Source organism: Setaria viridis, chromosome 6 (genome assembly GCF_005286985.2).
Source record: "Setaria viridis chromosome 6, Setaria_viridis_v4.0, whole genome shotgun sequence".
Lineage (NCBI taxonomy): Eukaryota > Viridiplantae > Streptophyta > Magnoliopsida > Poales > Poaceae > Setaria > Setaria viridis.
Window position 1 is genome coordinate 35,336,564 of NC_048268.2, and position 13,568 is coordinate 35,350,131.

Sequence of the window (13,568 nt, forward strand, 5' to 3'; positions counted from 1 at the left end):
TGGAGGCTAAACGGCGACGAATCTATTAAGCTTAATTAAGCCATCATTAGTAAATATTTACTGTAGCAACACATTGTCAAATCATGGACTAATTAGACTTAATAGATTCGTCTCGCCGTTTAGCCTCCACTTATGTAATGGATTTTGTAAATAGTCTACGTTTAATACTTCTAATTAGTATCTAAACATTCGATTTGACGGGTGCTTAAAAATACAACCTGTCATATATGCTACCATTTTATCTCTCTCAGTTGTCATGATTCACGAATGATAAGGGTTGTGAACCGGACGGAGTACTCGTTATCATGATAGATGATACATGACCTGGTTGTTGTTTTAGTGGCCAATTTAATGGCATAAGACCTCTGTCAATTGGAATACACGTTCAGCGTTGAAATATAATCATGAAAAATACAACTGTCCTTGTTCAATGTTGCAATTTGTTTAGATGGACTAAAAGAGGAGTATATGTGTGATAATAGTCTAAAATATGGACTAATCAGGGAACCAGTTAGTCACAACATGTGCAATAAGCCTATCAGTTAGTTTATATTTAGCTCTTTTAATTCTATGACTAAACTTGGGATCCAAATAGCCCCACAACACAATAATAACTGCAGGCCCGGAAGCACTTGGAGGCCAGCCCTCACACCAGTCTGGTGCAGCTTCTCCTGGCTCGGCTCCCCTGACGGATTACTGTAGCGTAACTGTTCACCGGAGCCTCTCCCCTCAGCCACTCCGGCCAGCTACAGTGGCCGGAGCCGGAGCCCCTAAAAGCCCCACCAAACTGGCGAACGTGCCACGCATACGGTGGCAGCGCCCCTGCCCGCTGCCCCCCGCTCAGTCAACTCCCTCTCGCATGAAACAGATGCATGCACTCGACTCTGCATTTTAAGCTGAGCTGAGCTGAGCAGAGCAGAGGCAGAGCTTCCTGGCCAGTGGCCACAGTCATCAACTCAAGCTTAAGTAGAGTAATCCGCAATAAACAAATGCATTGCAATGTCGCCTTCCTCTTCCTGCTCGTCGCCCACCTCGCCGCCGGCGAGCCCACATCCACCACGACACTCACTGCCGCCCCGGCGACGCTGACCAAATCGGACCAGGCAATCACCCTCCAATGGTCGAACCTCACCTCCCCGAGCCCGCTCGACTATGTCGCGATCTACTCACCGCCGTCCTCCGGCGACCTCGACTACCTCGGCTTCCTCTTCCTCAACGCCTCCGCCTCCTGGGCCACGGGCTCCGGCAGCCTCACGCTCCCGCGCCTGCCCGACCTACGCGCGCCCTACCAGTTCCGCCTCTTCCGGTGGCCGCCAGGGGAGCGGTCCAAGAACACGCGCGTTGACCAGGGCGGAGACCCGCTCCCTGACGCGAGCCGCCGCGCCGCCGTCTCTGGCAATGTGGCCTACCAAGGATCTGGCGCGCGGCCCACGCAGCTGCACCTGGCGTTCACCGACGGAGCGGATGAGATGCGGGTGCTGTTCGTGTGCGGCGACGACGGGAGGAGGTTCGTGAGGTACGGGCCCACCGGCCTGCGCGAGGAGCAGTGGGAGGAGTCGCTCACAGAGGCGAGGACCTACGACCGGCGGCACATGTGCGACTACCCGGCGAACGACAGCGTCGGCTGGCGGCACCCTGGGTTCGTCTTCGACGGCGTCATGAAGGGGCTGCAGCCTGGGAGAAGGTACTCGTACAAGGTAGATGCATATACTTAGTTGAATTTTGCAACTTTCCAGTTTCCACTCCGGCCTCGCACAAATTGGCCTTAACGTTCCGCTGTTAATGCTAATTTTGTGTGCTTATTTTGATCTGAGGGTTTGATTTGCTGAAATATAGTGCTCAACGTAGCAACTGGAACTGATAATTCACAATCAGATTGAACCTGGGTGGGGAAATTTGTGTTTGAATTCCACTCTTCTAAGAAAAAACTTCTGTTTGGATTGCAAGATCTCTACAGGAGTTTCTGAATTTATTTCAAATTTATGCTAAATCATAAGGATATCAGGCTGAACCCCACCCATCGAAGGACCTCATGATTTTCTTTACGAGGGGCATTCAAGCAGTTCCTTACTGAAGACTGAGTTATAGTTAGGGGATACTTGTTTTGTCTAAAATTTGTATTTTGAAACAATAGCTTCAGTTTGATTCTCTGGTTTAGGATACTTGCATTGTTTTGTCTGTAAGTGGTGGAATGATTGTTTGATGGCTTTGTGTTCTCCAATTTGAATTTTTTCAGTGTTGTCTGACTCGTGCACATCTCCCCTTGCATATATATATGTTTGGTTAGGAGATGGCACAATATTCTCTAACTACAAAGATATAATCTACAAGTTACCTAAAATTGAAAAATCGGGTAGCTTATCTTCCTGGTACAGTAATTGGGAAAATTTTCAGCCAGGAGAATATCCAAACAAGTAAGATAATTGATTTCATTAGCTTGCTTTGTGTGATGTATGTCATTCCTTCGTTAGGCTTGTAAGTTTTAAATACACAAGCCCATTGGCTCTCTAAAGATAAGTTATATAGAATAGATCGTTCCTTTTTTACATATTGCAGACAGTCTAGTCTAGTGTAGACTTTAGGTTTGCTAAGCCTTTACTTCAGCACAAAGACCAGGACCCCCTAAGCTAAGTTTAGTTCTTAAGATGCTAGGAACAGTTGGCTTTTTGTCCTAAGTCTTCCATCGGAAGCATATGCTGGTTTTAAAGAGAAGTCTTAGTCACTATTGTGCAGATATTGACTTCTGGAGCAACCAATTCTATCAAACTGACGTGCTTGTTTGACAAGCTATACAATGTCAAACAAAAAATTATTACTTCATATTTCATTTTCATAGTTTTAGTTTCAGCAATAATAGTGATTGCCCATCACCAGCATTTTGTACAAATACTCTGTTATACACCTTCACCTAATCCTTTGAGGTCGGAACTATTATATCAGGTTGGCAGTGATTCTGAAGGATGGAGTGAGACATACAGCTTCATCTCACGTGACACTGAGGCTGATGAGACCGTTGCATTCCTCTTTGGTGACTTGGGCACTTATGTTCCTTACAACACCTACTTTCAAACACCGCTTGAAAGTTTATCAACAGTGAAATGGATCCTCCGTGACCTTGAAGCCCTTGGCGACAAACCTGCAATCATTTCACATATTGGTGACATCAGCTATGCTAAGGGTTATGCATGGTTATGGGATCATTTCTTCGAACAGATCGAACCTATTGCTGCCAATACTCCATATCATGTCTGCATTGGCAATCATGAGTATGACTGGCCTTCCCAACCTTGGAAACCCTCTTGGGCTGCAAACATCTATAATGGGAAGGATAGTGGAGGCGAATGCGGAATACCATATAGCATCAAGTTCAGAATGCCTGGCAATTCTTCTTTCCCTACTGGCACTGGGGCTCCTGAAACCCGGAATCTCTACTACTCCTTTGATGCAGGTGTTGTTCATTTTGTCTATATGTCTACTGAAACTGATTTCACTCAAGGCAGTGACCAATACAACTTCATAAAGGCTGACCTTGAGCATGTCAACCAGAGTCGAACACCATACATCGTGTTCCAGGGTCACCGGCCAATGTACACCTCAAGCAACGAGACCAAGGACACTGCTCACAGGGAGCAGATGATTCAGCACCTGGAACCACTCTTTGTGAAACACAACGTGACACTTGCTCTGTGGGGGCACATCCACAGGTATGAGAGGTTCTGCCCCATGGAAAACTACCAATGCCTAAACACATCGTCGAGGTTTGTGTACCCTGGTGCTCCTGCACATGTTGTGATCGGGATGGCTGGTCAGGACCACCAGCCAAGCTGGGAACCGAGACCTGACCACCCCAACGTCCCCATATTCCCGCAGCCACAGAGGTCCATGTACCGTGGTGGTGAATTTGGGTACACAAAACTTGTGGCTACAAGAGAGAAGCTGATTCTGACGTATACTGGGAATCATGATGGCCAAGTCCATGACAAAGTTGAAATATTCTCACTGCAAATGGATAATGATACCACACCTGATAAGCTGGTTAGTGGGCTGCCAAAAAATATGACATACGTGGAAATTGCCGGCTGTGCATTGCTTGCACTGCTGCTTGGTTTCGTTGCTGGATTTGGTGTTAGAAAGAAAAAGGACTCTGCAAGATGGACTCCTGTCCAAAATGAGGAATCATAGTTACTTCAACCTTACTCCTTAGTCCTTACTGTCAGTAACTACTCTTTCTTTCCACAGTAACATATTTAGAGGACTTCACAAAGCTATTCTGTCATGCACCCACATTTGTCTTTGATGATGCACCATGTATGTGGGGGAACTTGGGAGCAAAGTTCCGTTTCGGCCCTTGTAACTCTGTAATTAAATTTATGATCATGAGGACATTTACACTGATGGCCTATTTGATGTTATCTAATTTTGGATGCTCACTAAATTTAGAGTTTGAATTTAAATAGAATTTGAACTAATTAAGAAATTTTATCAATGGAAGGAGGAAAAAAACATAAAAAGAATAACATAAAAAGGAGGAAATGTGCAGCTCTGGGCCTAGGGCCACTCAATGCTGCTTGATCCAATTAGCCTGTAGCCCAGTCTTTTCCATTGGAAGAGGACGAAGCCAAACTCTTTCCATTATCTAAAAAAACCAGCTGCATTATCTAAAAAAACCTTAGCCCAGCTGCACTGGGGTGGGCCGTTGGAGATCATATGCTTCGACCTTCGTCGAGAATGTTTCTGTGAACCAAAGTTTCCAACGGATTTCCTATCCATCCAAGGCTTCATTTGAGTGTAATTGAGTTTATGAATAGATCATTGAATTCCAATGGCTGAGATGCATGGAAGATGCGGCTGGGAGCACGTATGCCCGGTTGGAATTTGGAGTCTGGTTCGGGATAGTTGCGCTAGGTGAGAATCGTCAAAATTCCAAACTTCAATTGCATTTTATCTTAAATCATTAATCGAATTGTAATTCACATGAACCATCAACAGAATTCAATATGATATATTTATTATTCTGAATTTTAAAAATCAACATTTTGGACATACTACAGAGCAGGCTTAGATTCATTTTGGACACCGACCCGAACCAAGGATAAGAGAGACTATTCCCATCAACTACTACAATTTTCTAGAGCTGGAGTTTACACCATGAGCCAACATGAGCCAAGCAGGTTCATAGCTCCCTATTTTTCTAAATTTGGTGGAGTGGAGCTAAAAAAGACGGAGTTAGTGGAGCGGAACAGTTTTTTTAAGCGGAGCAGTCCAAACACATCCTAATATGTTTTTTTTTCTTTGCAAAAAAAAAAGATGACTCTGTGTCTTGTGGGGCATGGAGCTCAACAAAACCAGAGCCAAACCAGAGAAATGGAGCCCAAAACCAGAGCCAAACCAGAGAAATGGAGCCCAACCCCCCCCCCCCCCCCCCCCCCCCCCCCCCCCCCAAAAAAAAAGAAAAAAACGGAGCTCCAAAAATCGTCTCGGGTTCTCGTCGCGTCCCGTCTCTTCCCCTGCTCTCTTTCTCGCTGACGGCACCGACGTTCGTCGCCGCCGCTGACCCATGGAGCCCGCGGAGCCGACGCGCGGCACCAAGCGCCCGCTCGCCGGCGAAGACGACGACGATGCCGGCCGGTAAGCTAAGCAAACCGGACTTCCCTCCCTCCCCTCCCCTTCCCTTCCCTTCACTTCCCCTCTCGTTAGGGTTTTGGTCTCACGCCCTAGCAGGGCTCATGTTGATTTCGCGTCGCTCGCCGCGCTCGCAGGGAGCGCAAGCCGCGGTTCCCCAAGGGGAAGAAGGCCAAGTACCGGGACCCCGGTGCGGAGGGAGGCCCCTCCGCCGCCGCGGCCGTGGACATCGACAGCATGCTGAATCCGGAGCTCGCCGCGGAGCGGCGCGCGCGGCAGCGCCACGGCCAGGTCCGGGACGGGGACGAGGCCAAGGGTGGTGCCTCTGACATCAAGGGCTTCGAAGTCCGCTACAGCGTATGCGCTGCTTCTCCGCTTGCATTTTCCTTCCCCTGTTTACTATTGGCAGCTCGTGAATGCTGGGTACAGACCGTACAGGCTTTTGAGCTCTTTTTTGATGTTCAACAGGATGGTGTTAACTTTGTTGATGATGGTATCCGGATAGAGCCTTTTAATCTGGAGCGAGAGAGGGAAGAAGGGTACTTTGATGAGAATGGGAACTTTGTGGAGTATGCAAGAGGCAATGAGATCAAGGTAATGAAGGTTTTGTGTTTAGCACTGCTAATGTCATACGAGAAGCTACTATTAGTGACACAAGCTCCTGTCTATTGTAGGATGCCTGGTTGGATAGTGTGGAAGTTGATCCAACCTTTGTTGCGAAGGTTCAGAACAAAGGGAAAGAGAAAGTAGAGGAGTTTCAAGATCTCTCTTCTGATGACATTGGAAGGATAAAAAGGCAGATAGCAAACATGCTTGAACCAGGAGAAACGGTGTGTTTTTGTTGTTTATTTGCTGTGCATATAGTCATGCAGCCCTTTCTTGCCATGTAGCTTGTGGTTAGCAGCTAACCGTTAGCTATTGACAAGCTTAATTTACTCAATAAATGCGTATATCTGCAAATATCTAATGTGATAACATTTGCTGAACTAACATTTATCATGGGTTGAAGGAAATCATGTGAAGAATGTATTCTATATTAATTTTCTGGTCTCTGAATGTTTACTAAATCCTTTCTTCTATAATTGCCAGATAATGCAAGCTTTGAAAAGGTTGAAGGGTACATCCACGGATAAACGTGGAAAGATGAGTGAGGGTACTAAGTGTATATTTGATGAGTTGACCGAAGCTGCCGTGAAGCTAATGGAGAACGGTGACTACAGTATGTGTTTCTTTCTTGTTTGAATTGCTATCTAGTTATTTCAGTAGTTCTCTTTGTCCTTCCATTTAACATTTAAGTCTCGGTGTGACTTATTCTGTGTTCTGTACATTTTGCTGCAGATGTTTATTCAGATGATCGGGAGACCTTTGAACGTGAAGCCGGTTAGTTTGTTTTTTCTTTCTTACTAGCATGTTGAAATTCCTTTTCTCGATCACTTTAATTTCAGTTTTAACATTTCTCTACCTATATTATCTTTTGCACACATGCATGCCAACTTTTCTTTTCTGATTCCTTGTCATCATTGAGTTAAAAAAGATGCAGAACACTTAGGTTCTGCATTATTAGTTATCTCTGCTTCCCTTAATAGAAACAGACTCAGCGTGTTGCTCGATTGCATGTTTAATTGTTGTGTATACCTTAGCACCACTATGCATAACTCAATTGATGCTTACTAGTCATCCTGACCTACCTAATAAGTGTGTAAATTATGTTATTAGTGCTGATTTTGTATCCCAGGGTTCGGACGTTCCATTAGTGAATGTCATGTTTCAATGTTTCAAAAATTTGTCAAAAATCATGTATGTATATGTATTACGCATAAATCCTAGATGTCAATAATCAAAATAAACAAGCAATCAGTCTGGCATGGTTTATCATGCACTGACAGTAACACGTGATCTTTAAATCTCAACATGATTTTTTTTTAAAACATTGCAACATATTGGGTTAACTATATTTTGGCTAAAGGGGATACCTGAACCCCATGACCACCAATGAACAATGAATTATTGTTATGTTATTTCACCATCTCACATGAGCCATAACTTCAAATTGTCTTGTTAGGAATTCTGCCTGACCTTTTTCCGCCTTTTTTGCTTTTGCAGCGGGGTATGAACGTTTGGCACGTGCTCGACTTGGTTTGCCAGAAGTTAAAGATGCTTCTGCGGGCACAAAAGATATCCAGGCACCATCGTCCATACTGGAAATGGACCAGCCATCGTCCGTACTGGAAATGGACCTTGGTGCTTCAACTGCCAATATATCTGCAGCTACTGCTGCATTTAATGATGATGACAGTAATCTTGACATGTTTGGTGATGATGACAATAACGATGTCAAACGTAGTTCGGATGCCAATACTGTAGGTTCAGGTTCGAATCCTGGGCCAGTCCCTCAGGGTACTCTGGGAACCTCAGGTGTGGAGAGTAAGTTCTCATCTCTAGCTCTATTCCTTTTTTTTTCTGTGGCAAACTATTTCACATTTTCCCTCTTCTTTCTCACAAATATTACTTTTTTTTAACTCGGAATTCTTGTTTCCCTGTTCTTGCAGAAGCTGAAAATGGAAGCGTGGAGTCGGACTATGTCTATGATCCTTCTTCAGGGTAGGTTATAGTTGTTTCTATGCTGCTTTTCCTCAATTTTTTACTTTCTGTTTGAAAATGATAAAGCAGACGTTGACTTTTGTAATGTTTAAACAGCTTGCATGTGTTCTGACTGTATTTTTTTTCAACTTTCGTGCAGTTACTACTATAGCAGCAGCACAGGCTATTACTATGATCCTAATTCTGGATATTATGGCTCTGCATCTACCGGAACCTGGTAACTTCTATTCCATTCAACATTCACCCCACATTCAATAGCAGTTACCACTTTTTTTTAGCACAAAGTATCTTCTTGTGAATGCAACAATAGCTTGGGCCGCCTGGTTTCCTCTTTGTTTAGTACTTTGCTGTCAATTACATGATGAACAGAGGGTTCTAATATTTATGGACCAACTGTTTTATGGAGAAGATAAATTGTGTCATTGTCAGTTATATTATATGCAAGGAATAATGTTCTCTGAGTGGTTACTTATTATTAATTTGCAACCAGACTGGCAGTTAGCTAATCCAGCTGCTGTATTAGCATACAAACATCCCGGTATCCATGAGGGTCCCTGTTACTGTTAGACCCCTTTGATGTGTGGTTATGCAACTGCATAATCAATCCAACAGAACTTTATACACCCGAAAGGTTTTGAAGAATTGTTTTAGATGATCAAGAGCAATACGGCTTGCAAGTTTGTTGTGTATTCTGTGGATATTACATGCAAATACCATTGCTCCCTTATAACTGAATGAAGCTGAAGGTTGTGCATGTGCCTGTGCTGGTTTCACACTTTGTATGCGACAAAGCTGTTTTGCCCAATGACCCAATCGTTATGTTTAATTCTTCTTTTCGTACGGAAAAAATATGCAACCAATAGGCTAGTTTCTGTGCTGATGTCCGCAACTTGTGCAGGTACTCATACGACGAACACACCGGAACATACAAAGAAGTACAGAATGAACAAACTGGCGTGATCAAAGAAGAGCTGGGAGACGCCATCAAGGAGTAGCCTAGTTGCCTGCTCTGCTCTCCCTCATCACCTATGGAGCTAGGTTAGGAGATCACATGAGCCAGTGTTCTTTAAAGGAAATTGTAGCTTCAATTTTGCTGTTGGCGGCTATGGAGGAAGAAATGTAATCGTAGTATTTTGGGAACTGCAGGAAACCAATCAGATGACACTGTAGGTTGTAAACTAAGGCGAACCACTGGACAGTTGCAATTTTTTTTCTGTTGTAACTGCGGCTTATTTTATGTTTCCCGTTGTATTTTTGGGTAGAGGATTGTAACATGAAAGGATATATTTCAGAATATATCTTTGAATTTACTTTGGATGTATTTCAGTCAAAATGCATTTAAGCTTACCAGATTAGAACCAACAAGAACTAAACGTGGCAGCTGTCGGCGTCTATCAAAATTCTGCACGGTGCGGGAATGAGATGTGTGACGACGACGTGGTGGGGCAAGGCCCAATTATCTATTATCGGCCCAGCCCACCGCCCCATGTCACAAAATTCCCCATCCCTCACAAAACCCCTAGCCCAGGCGCACGGTCGGGAAGCTGCGGCGGCGAGGAGCTATCAAGCGGGGCTGTGCGCGAGGCGAGCCACGCGAGGGGGCGCAGCGGCGGCGTTGGCGGCGATGAGTATCTCAGGCGAGCTTCCCGGCGAAGGCTCCGACGGCGAGGAGGAAGTCTTCATCAACGAGGAGGACATCATCCACGAGATAACCATCGACGACGAAGGTTGGTCGGCAGTATAGTGCTAGTCTCCCTTCGGCCGCCTGCCCGCCTGCTTGCTCGATCGATGCCGCTGCTTATTCTTCCTTGCCTTGCCTCTTTCAGATCTCCCCGACCGCGACGACGACGATGAAGACGGCGGCGACGGGATGGGTACGCGGTGGATTTAGTTTGGTTCAGCTGCTTTCAGTCTGTGCGAATGTTTCTTTGTCTACTTTTCTCGTTATTCGCTAGCTAGCTTCTTAGGCCAATTCCTCAGGGTCAAATTGTTAAGATTCCTGAGGAGATTGAGATAGTTTTTGGGCTGTGCATAGTGATTGCGAAGTGCCGTCCTATAATTGAAAGTCTGGAATTTATTTATCCTCAAGCCGTCACACACGGCCTTGCTGCTTTGCCGATGCAGCTGGCTTGTTTGAAGCTACAATCATCGGCAACAATTTGGCCTCTGTTCACGTGTAACCCTAGCACACACTAGTTTCATGAGATAACTCATCACTTCTTATGGCGTCACACTTTTGGTCTGAAAACACCGCTTGATCAAGCACACCTTTCCTCTTTAGTATTTTTCCTATTCTTGTGCTAAGCTGTTGTATCACTACACTTAGAAGTGTGCATCTTTAGCTTGGCTGTTCTCCTGTTGTAGAGTTCAGCAGGCATCATATCATATCTGAATGAGATATGATCATCCATTACAAATGCATAATACTTTATTCTATGTCTCGTAAAATAGTATAGTTAGCTCTCTTTGTGTTACATACTTTGCTATTTTCTTGTAGTTCCATCTGCACTCTGAAGAATGATTGGATCCTGCCCTTCTGATACTTTCATTTATAAACCGCACTAAATGATGTGCTCCAGTTGCTCACTTCGTGACGTACATTCTAAGTCATCTGAAATATGCCTTGTCCATGATTGTTCAACTGATCTTTTCGTTTTCAGGTGATTCAGAAGACGTTGATGATTCTACATACATATTTCAAGGCCACAAAGGCAAGTTCTTAAACTAGAAATGGAAGTTTACACTTGTTCTGGGGAGCTGATCAGTGTAGTAGCACTATGTTTATGTGTAATATGGTGCAATGATCTTCAATTTACACCCACAAAGTAACACATGCCGTGTATAATTTGGATAGCAAATTCCATGTTTCATATCCTGGTTCTATTATGCTACATATCTCAGTGCCTTTCCTTAATAGCTATGCTAATACTCCTTTTATTTTCTCTTTCCTTTTTCTGGGTACAGATGAAGTCTTCACTGTTGCGTGCAGTCCTACAGATGCATCACTTGTGGCTTCTGGAGGCAAAGATGATAGAGGATTTCTGTGGAGGATTGGATCAGCAGAGGGTGCTTTGGAGCTGACTGGTATAGTTTGCTTTGTTATTGTTTTGATTTTTTTGATGCTAGTCACTCATTGGAATATCTCTTTGCTATCTCTGAGATCTGTGCATGCTTCAATTTGTTTATCTGTGAAGAACACACACTCTTTGTTCATTTGAATTCTATTAAGCTAGTCATTTATGTTATTTTCATTCTTGATTGTTACCCAGAATCAAACTAATTTCGCTCTTGTCCAAGTCAGTAGTCTCAATAAATGTTTAGATATATGGTTTCCTGTATTTGATATCATGCACGAATCTCATGACATCTACATTTTCTCCATGGCTGTAATTCTTCAGCTAAATTCTATGTTTTCCCTTGTTTTGCATCTATTAGCCTCTGCTCATGTAGTATTTTTCTACGTTGTTGATGCATGCTAAGGATTGCATTGAGGAAACTTACAGAACTGTTTCTAAATACAGGACATAGCGATACTGTCAGCACCGTCGCTTTTAGTTCAGATGGAAATTTGTTGGCCTGTGGAAGTTTTGATGGGCAGATAAATGTGTGGAATACAGCTATACGTTCTCTTCATGGAACCCTTGAGGGTTCTGGGTCAGGTTTTGAGGTCAGATGTTCTGGTCTCCTTCGACTGATTTCCAGTGTAGAACCCTTGCTTTCTCATCACGAAATACATCACTATTCGATGATTAGTCTCACAGAGTAATTTACATGTTTTGTAGTGGCTTAAATGGCATCCACGAGGACATTTGATAATCGCAGGATCAGAGGACTGTAATGTATGGATGTGGAATGCTGACCATAATGCCTTTCTTAATACCTTTGCTGGACATAGTAGCACAGTGACATGTGGTGATTTTACTCCAGATGGTACCATCACGGTTCCTTGATTGTTGTACATTTGCTTATCTATTAAGTTGTGGTTTGATCACCTATTTAGATGTGCCTATGAATGCTCTGTTCCATTTGAAGGTAAACTTATATGTACTGGGTCGGATGATGCAACTTTGAGGATATGGGACCCAAGAAGTGCACAAAGCAGACATGTTGTTCGAGGTAAATTGTCACCTATGTTGTAATGACCGTATATGTTTAGACGTGCTCAGTCAACAGTACACATGAAATTTATTTAATTTTTGTGTTTCCCTCATTGTAGGCCATGGCTATCATACTGATGGATTGACATGCTTATCAATTACTTTGGACTCACAAACAGTTGTTAGTGGCTCCAAGGATAATTCTGTGCACATTGTGAATGTAAACTCTGGCCAGGTAGGTGACATTGTGTGCACATTGACCAAGCATTCAATTCTAGCTAGTCTTTGTTTGTTCACCGTTTTGCCCTTTTCGGTCAATGCTTGGTCATTTTGTAGGTCGTCGGTTCATTAGTCGGCCACACCAATTCCATCGAGTGCGTTGGCATCTCATCAAGGTATTGTCTACATTTGTGTGATTAGTGTGCAACAGAATTTTGTTGCAGATTGTGACCTTTCTTGCCTGCAGCTACGGCTGGGCGGCTACCGGGAGCATGGATCAAAAGCTCATCATCTGGGACCTCGCGCATCAATCAAGCCGCTGCATTTGCGAGCATGACGTGAGTTATTTGCTTGGTCCTCGTCTTCCTTTTCTTCTTCGCTTCTGGATGCACTTGTGATCATTCGTTCATTCATTCATCTGCGCATGAATTCTTGCAGGAGGGTGTGACATCGCTGGCATGGCTGGGTTCGTCAAGGTATGTTGCGTCAGGATGCATCGATGGCAAGGTGCGCATCTGGGACAGCCTCTCTGGGGACTGTGCCAGGGAGTTCAGCGGCCATGCAGATGTGGTGCAGTCGCTGGCCACCACCGCCGATGGCAACGCCTTGGTCTCGGCCTCAACAGATGGCTCCGCCCGTGTGTTCGACATCTCCATGTTTAAGTGAAGGATACTGGGATGTAGTAGATGGTTGTTTTGTGTGCTATGGCTCTCCTTTGTGGTGTAAGATGATGGCATGGCATGATAATATGATATTCTACGACTCAACCGTACTCCAAGTTATTATAGATGAACAAAGAATGTATTTGGAGGGTATGAATGTACTGCCTTTTCTTCTCTACTTGATTTTCTTTTGGCTTATTTTTGTGTTTTTCCTTTGGAGAAAAAGACCGAGGAGTGCTATACCTGCCTGACGGCACACCCTGCAGAAGCATTGCATTGAGAATTTAATCAATGCTCACGGGCTCTTCTCTTTAATTCTTGCGGTGCTAGCTGATCTTGTATTATCATCCCTAACACCGTTACCCTC

At 44.2% G+C, this 13,568-nt stretch overlaps 3 protein-coding genes across 5 annotated transcripts; all 3 read left to right on the plus strand.

The window, feature by feature from the left end:
• The first annotated feature begins 623 nt into the window (after positions 1-623).
• Positions 624-4,402, plus strand: LOC117862136 (probable inactive purple acid phosphatase 2). The gene is made up of 2 exons (XM_034745652.2): positions 624-1,697; positions 2,941-4,402. The coding sequence occupies exons 1-2, from the start codon at positions 990-992 to the stop codon at positions 4,180-4,182; spliced, it is 1,950 nt and encodes a 649-aa protein (XP_034601543.1). The 5' UTR covers positions 624-989; the 3' UTR covers positions 4,183-4,402.
• Positions 4,403-5,444: 1,042 nt separating this feature from the next.
• LOC117859554 (uncharacterized) lies at positions 5,445-9,540 on the plus strand. 3 transcript variants are annotated; one of them, XM_034742681.2, is made up of 10 exons: positions 5,445-5,628; positions 5,760-5,979; positions 6,091-6,216; positions 6,297-6,452; positions 6,712-6,841; positions 6,961-7,002; positions 7,726-8,037; positions 8,172-8,223; positions 8,363-8,440; positions 9,122-9,540. In XM_034742681.2, exons 1-10 carry the CDS (start codon positions 5,558-5,560, stop codon positions 9,216-9,218), a joined length of 1,284 nt encoding a protein of 427 aa, XP_034598572.1. In that variant the 5' UTR covers positions 5,445-5,557; the 3' UTR covers positions 9,219-9,540. The 3 variants fall into 3 exon arrangements, with proteins under 3 accessions (XP_034598572.1, XP_034598571.1, XP_034598573.1); XM_034742680.2 differs by having other exon boundaries at positions 5,447-5,628; positions 7,726-8,046; XM_034742682.2 differs by having other exon boundaries at positions 5,510-5,628; positions 5,722-5,979; positions 7,726-8,046.
• Positions 9,541-9,741: 201 nt separating this feature from the next.
• Positions 9,742-13,379, plus strand: LOC117859553 (uncharacterized WD repeat-containing protein C25H1.08c). Its single transcript, XM_034742678.2, has 11 exons — positions 9,742-9,950; positions 10,050-10,097; positions 10,884-10,934; positions 11,188-11,307; positions 11,745-11,890; positions 12,006-12,153; positions 12,256-12,339; positions 12,440-12,555; positions 12,657-12,715; positions 12,787-12,877; positions 12,978-13,379. The coding sequence occupies exons 1-11, from the start codon at positions 9,848-9,850 to the stop codon at positions 13,203-13,205; spliced, it is 1,194 nt and encodes a 397-aa protein (XP_034598569.1). The 5' UTR covers positions 9,742-9,847; the 3' UTR covers positions 13,206-13,379.
• The last annotated feature ends 189 nt before the right edge of the window (positions 13,380-13,568 follow it).

Bases quoted from the DNA above. Each gene is read 5' to 3' on its own strand.
- LOC117859553 (XM_034742678.2), top strand. From the start codon at position 9,848: ATGAGTATCTCAGGCGAGCTTCCCGGCGAAGGCTCCGACGGCGAGGAG. The intron at 10,935-11,187 runs GCAAGTTCTTAA...TTCTGGGTACAG, and splicing joins CATATTTCAAGGCCACAAAG to ATGAAGTCTTCACTGTTGCG. The intron at 12,716-12,786 runs GTATTGTCTACA...TCTTGCCTGCAG, and splicing joins TGCGTTGGCATCTCATCAAG to CTACGGCTGGGCGGCTACCG.
- LOC117862136 (XM_034745652.2), top strand. From the start codon at position 990: ATGCATTGCAATGTCGCCTTCCTCTTCCTGCTCGTCGCCCACCTCGCC. The intron at 1,698-2,940 runs GTAGATGCATAT...CTATTATATCAG, and splicing joins GGAGAAGGTACTCGTACAAG to GTTGGCAGTGATTCTGAAGG.
- LOC117859554 (XM_034742680.2), top strand. From the start codon at position 5,558: ATGGAGCCCGCGGAGCCGACGCGCGGCACCAAGCGCCCGCTCGCCGGC. The intron at 6,453-6,711 runs GTGTGTTTTTGT...TATAATTGCCAG, and splicing joins TGCTTGAACCAGGAGAAACG to ATAATGCAAGCTTTGAAAAG. The intron at 8,047-8,171 runs GTAAGTTCTCAT...CTGTTCTTGCAG, and splicing joins GGGAACCTCAGGTGTGGAGA to AAGCTGAAAATGGAAGCGTG.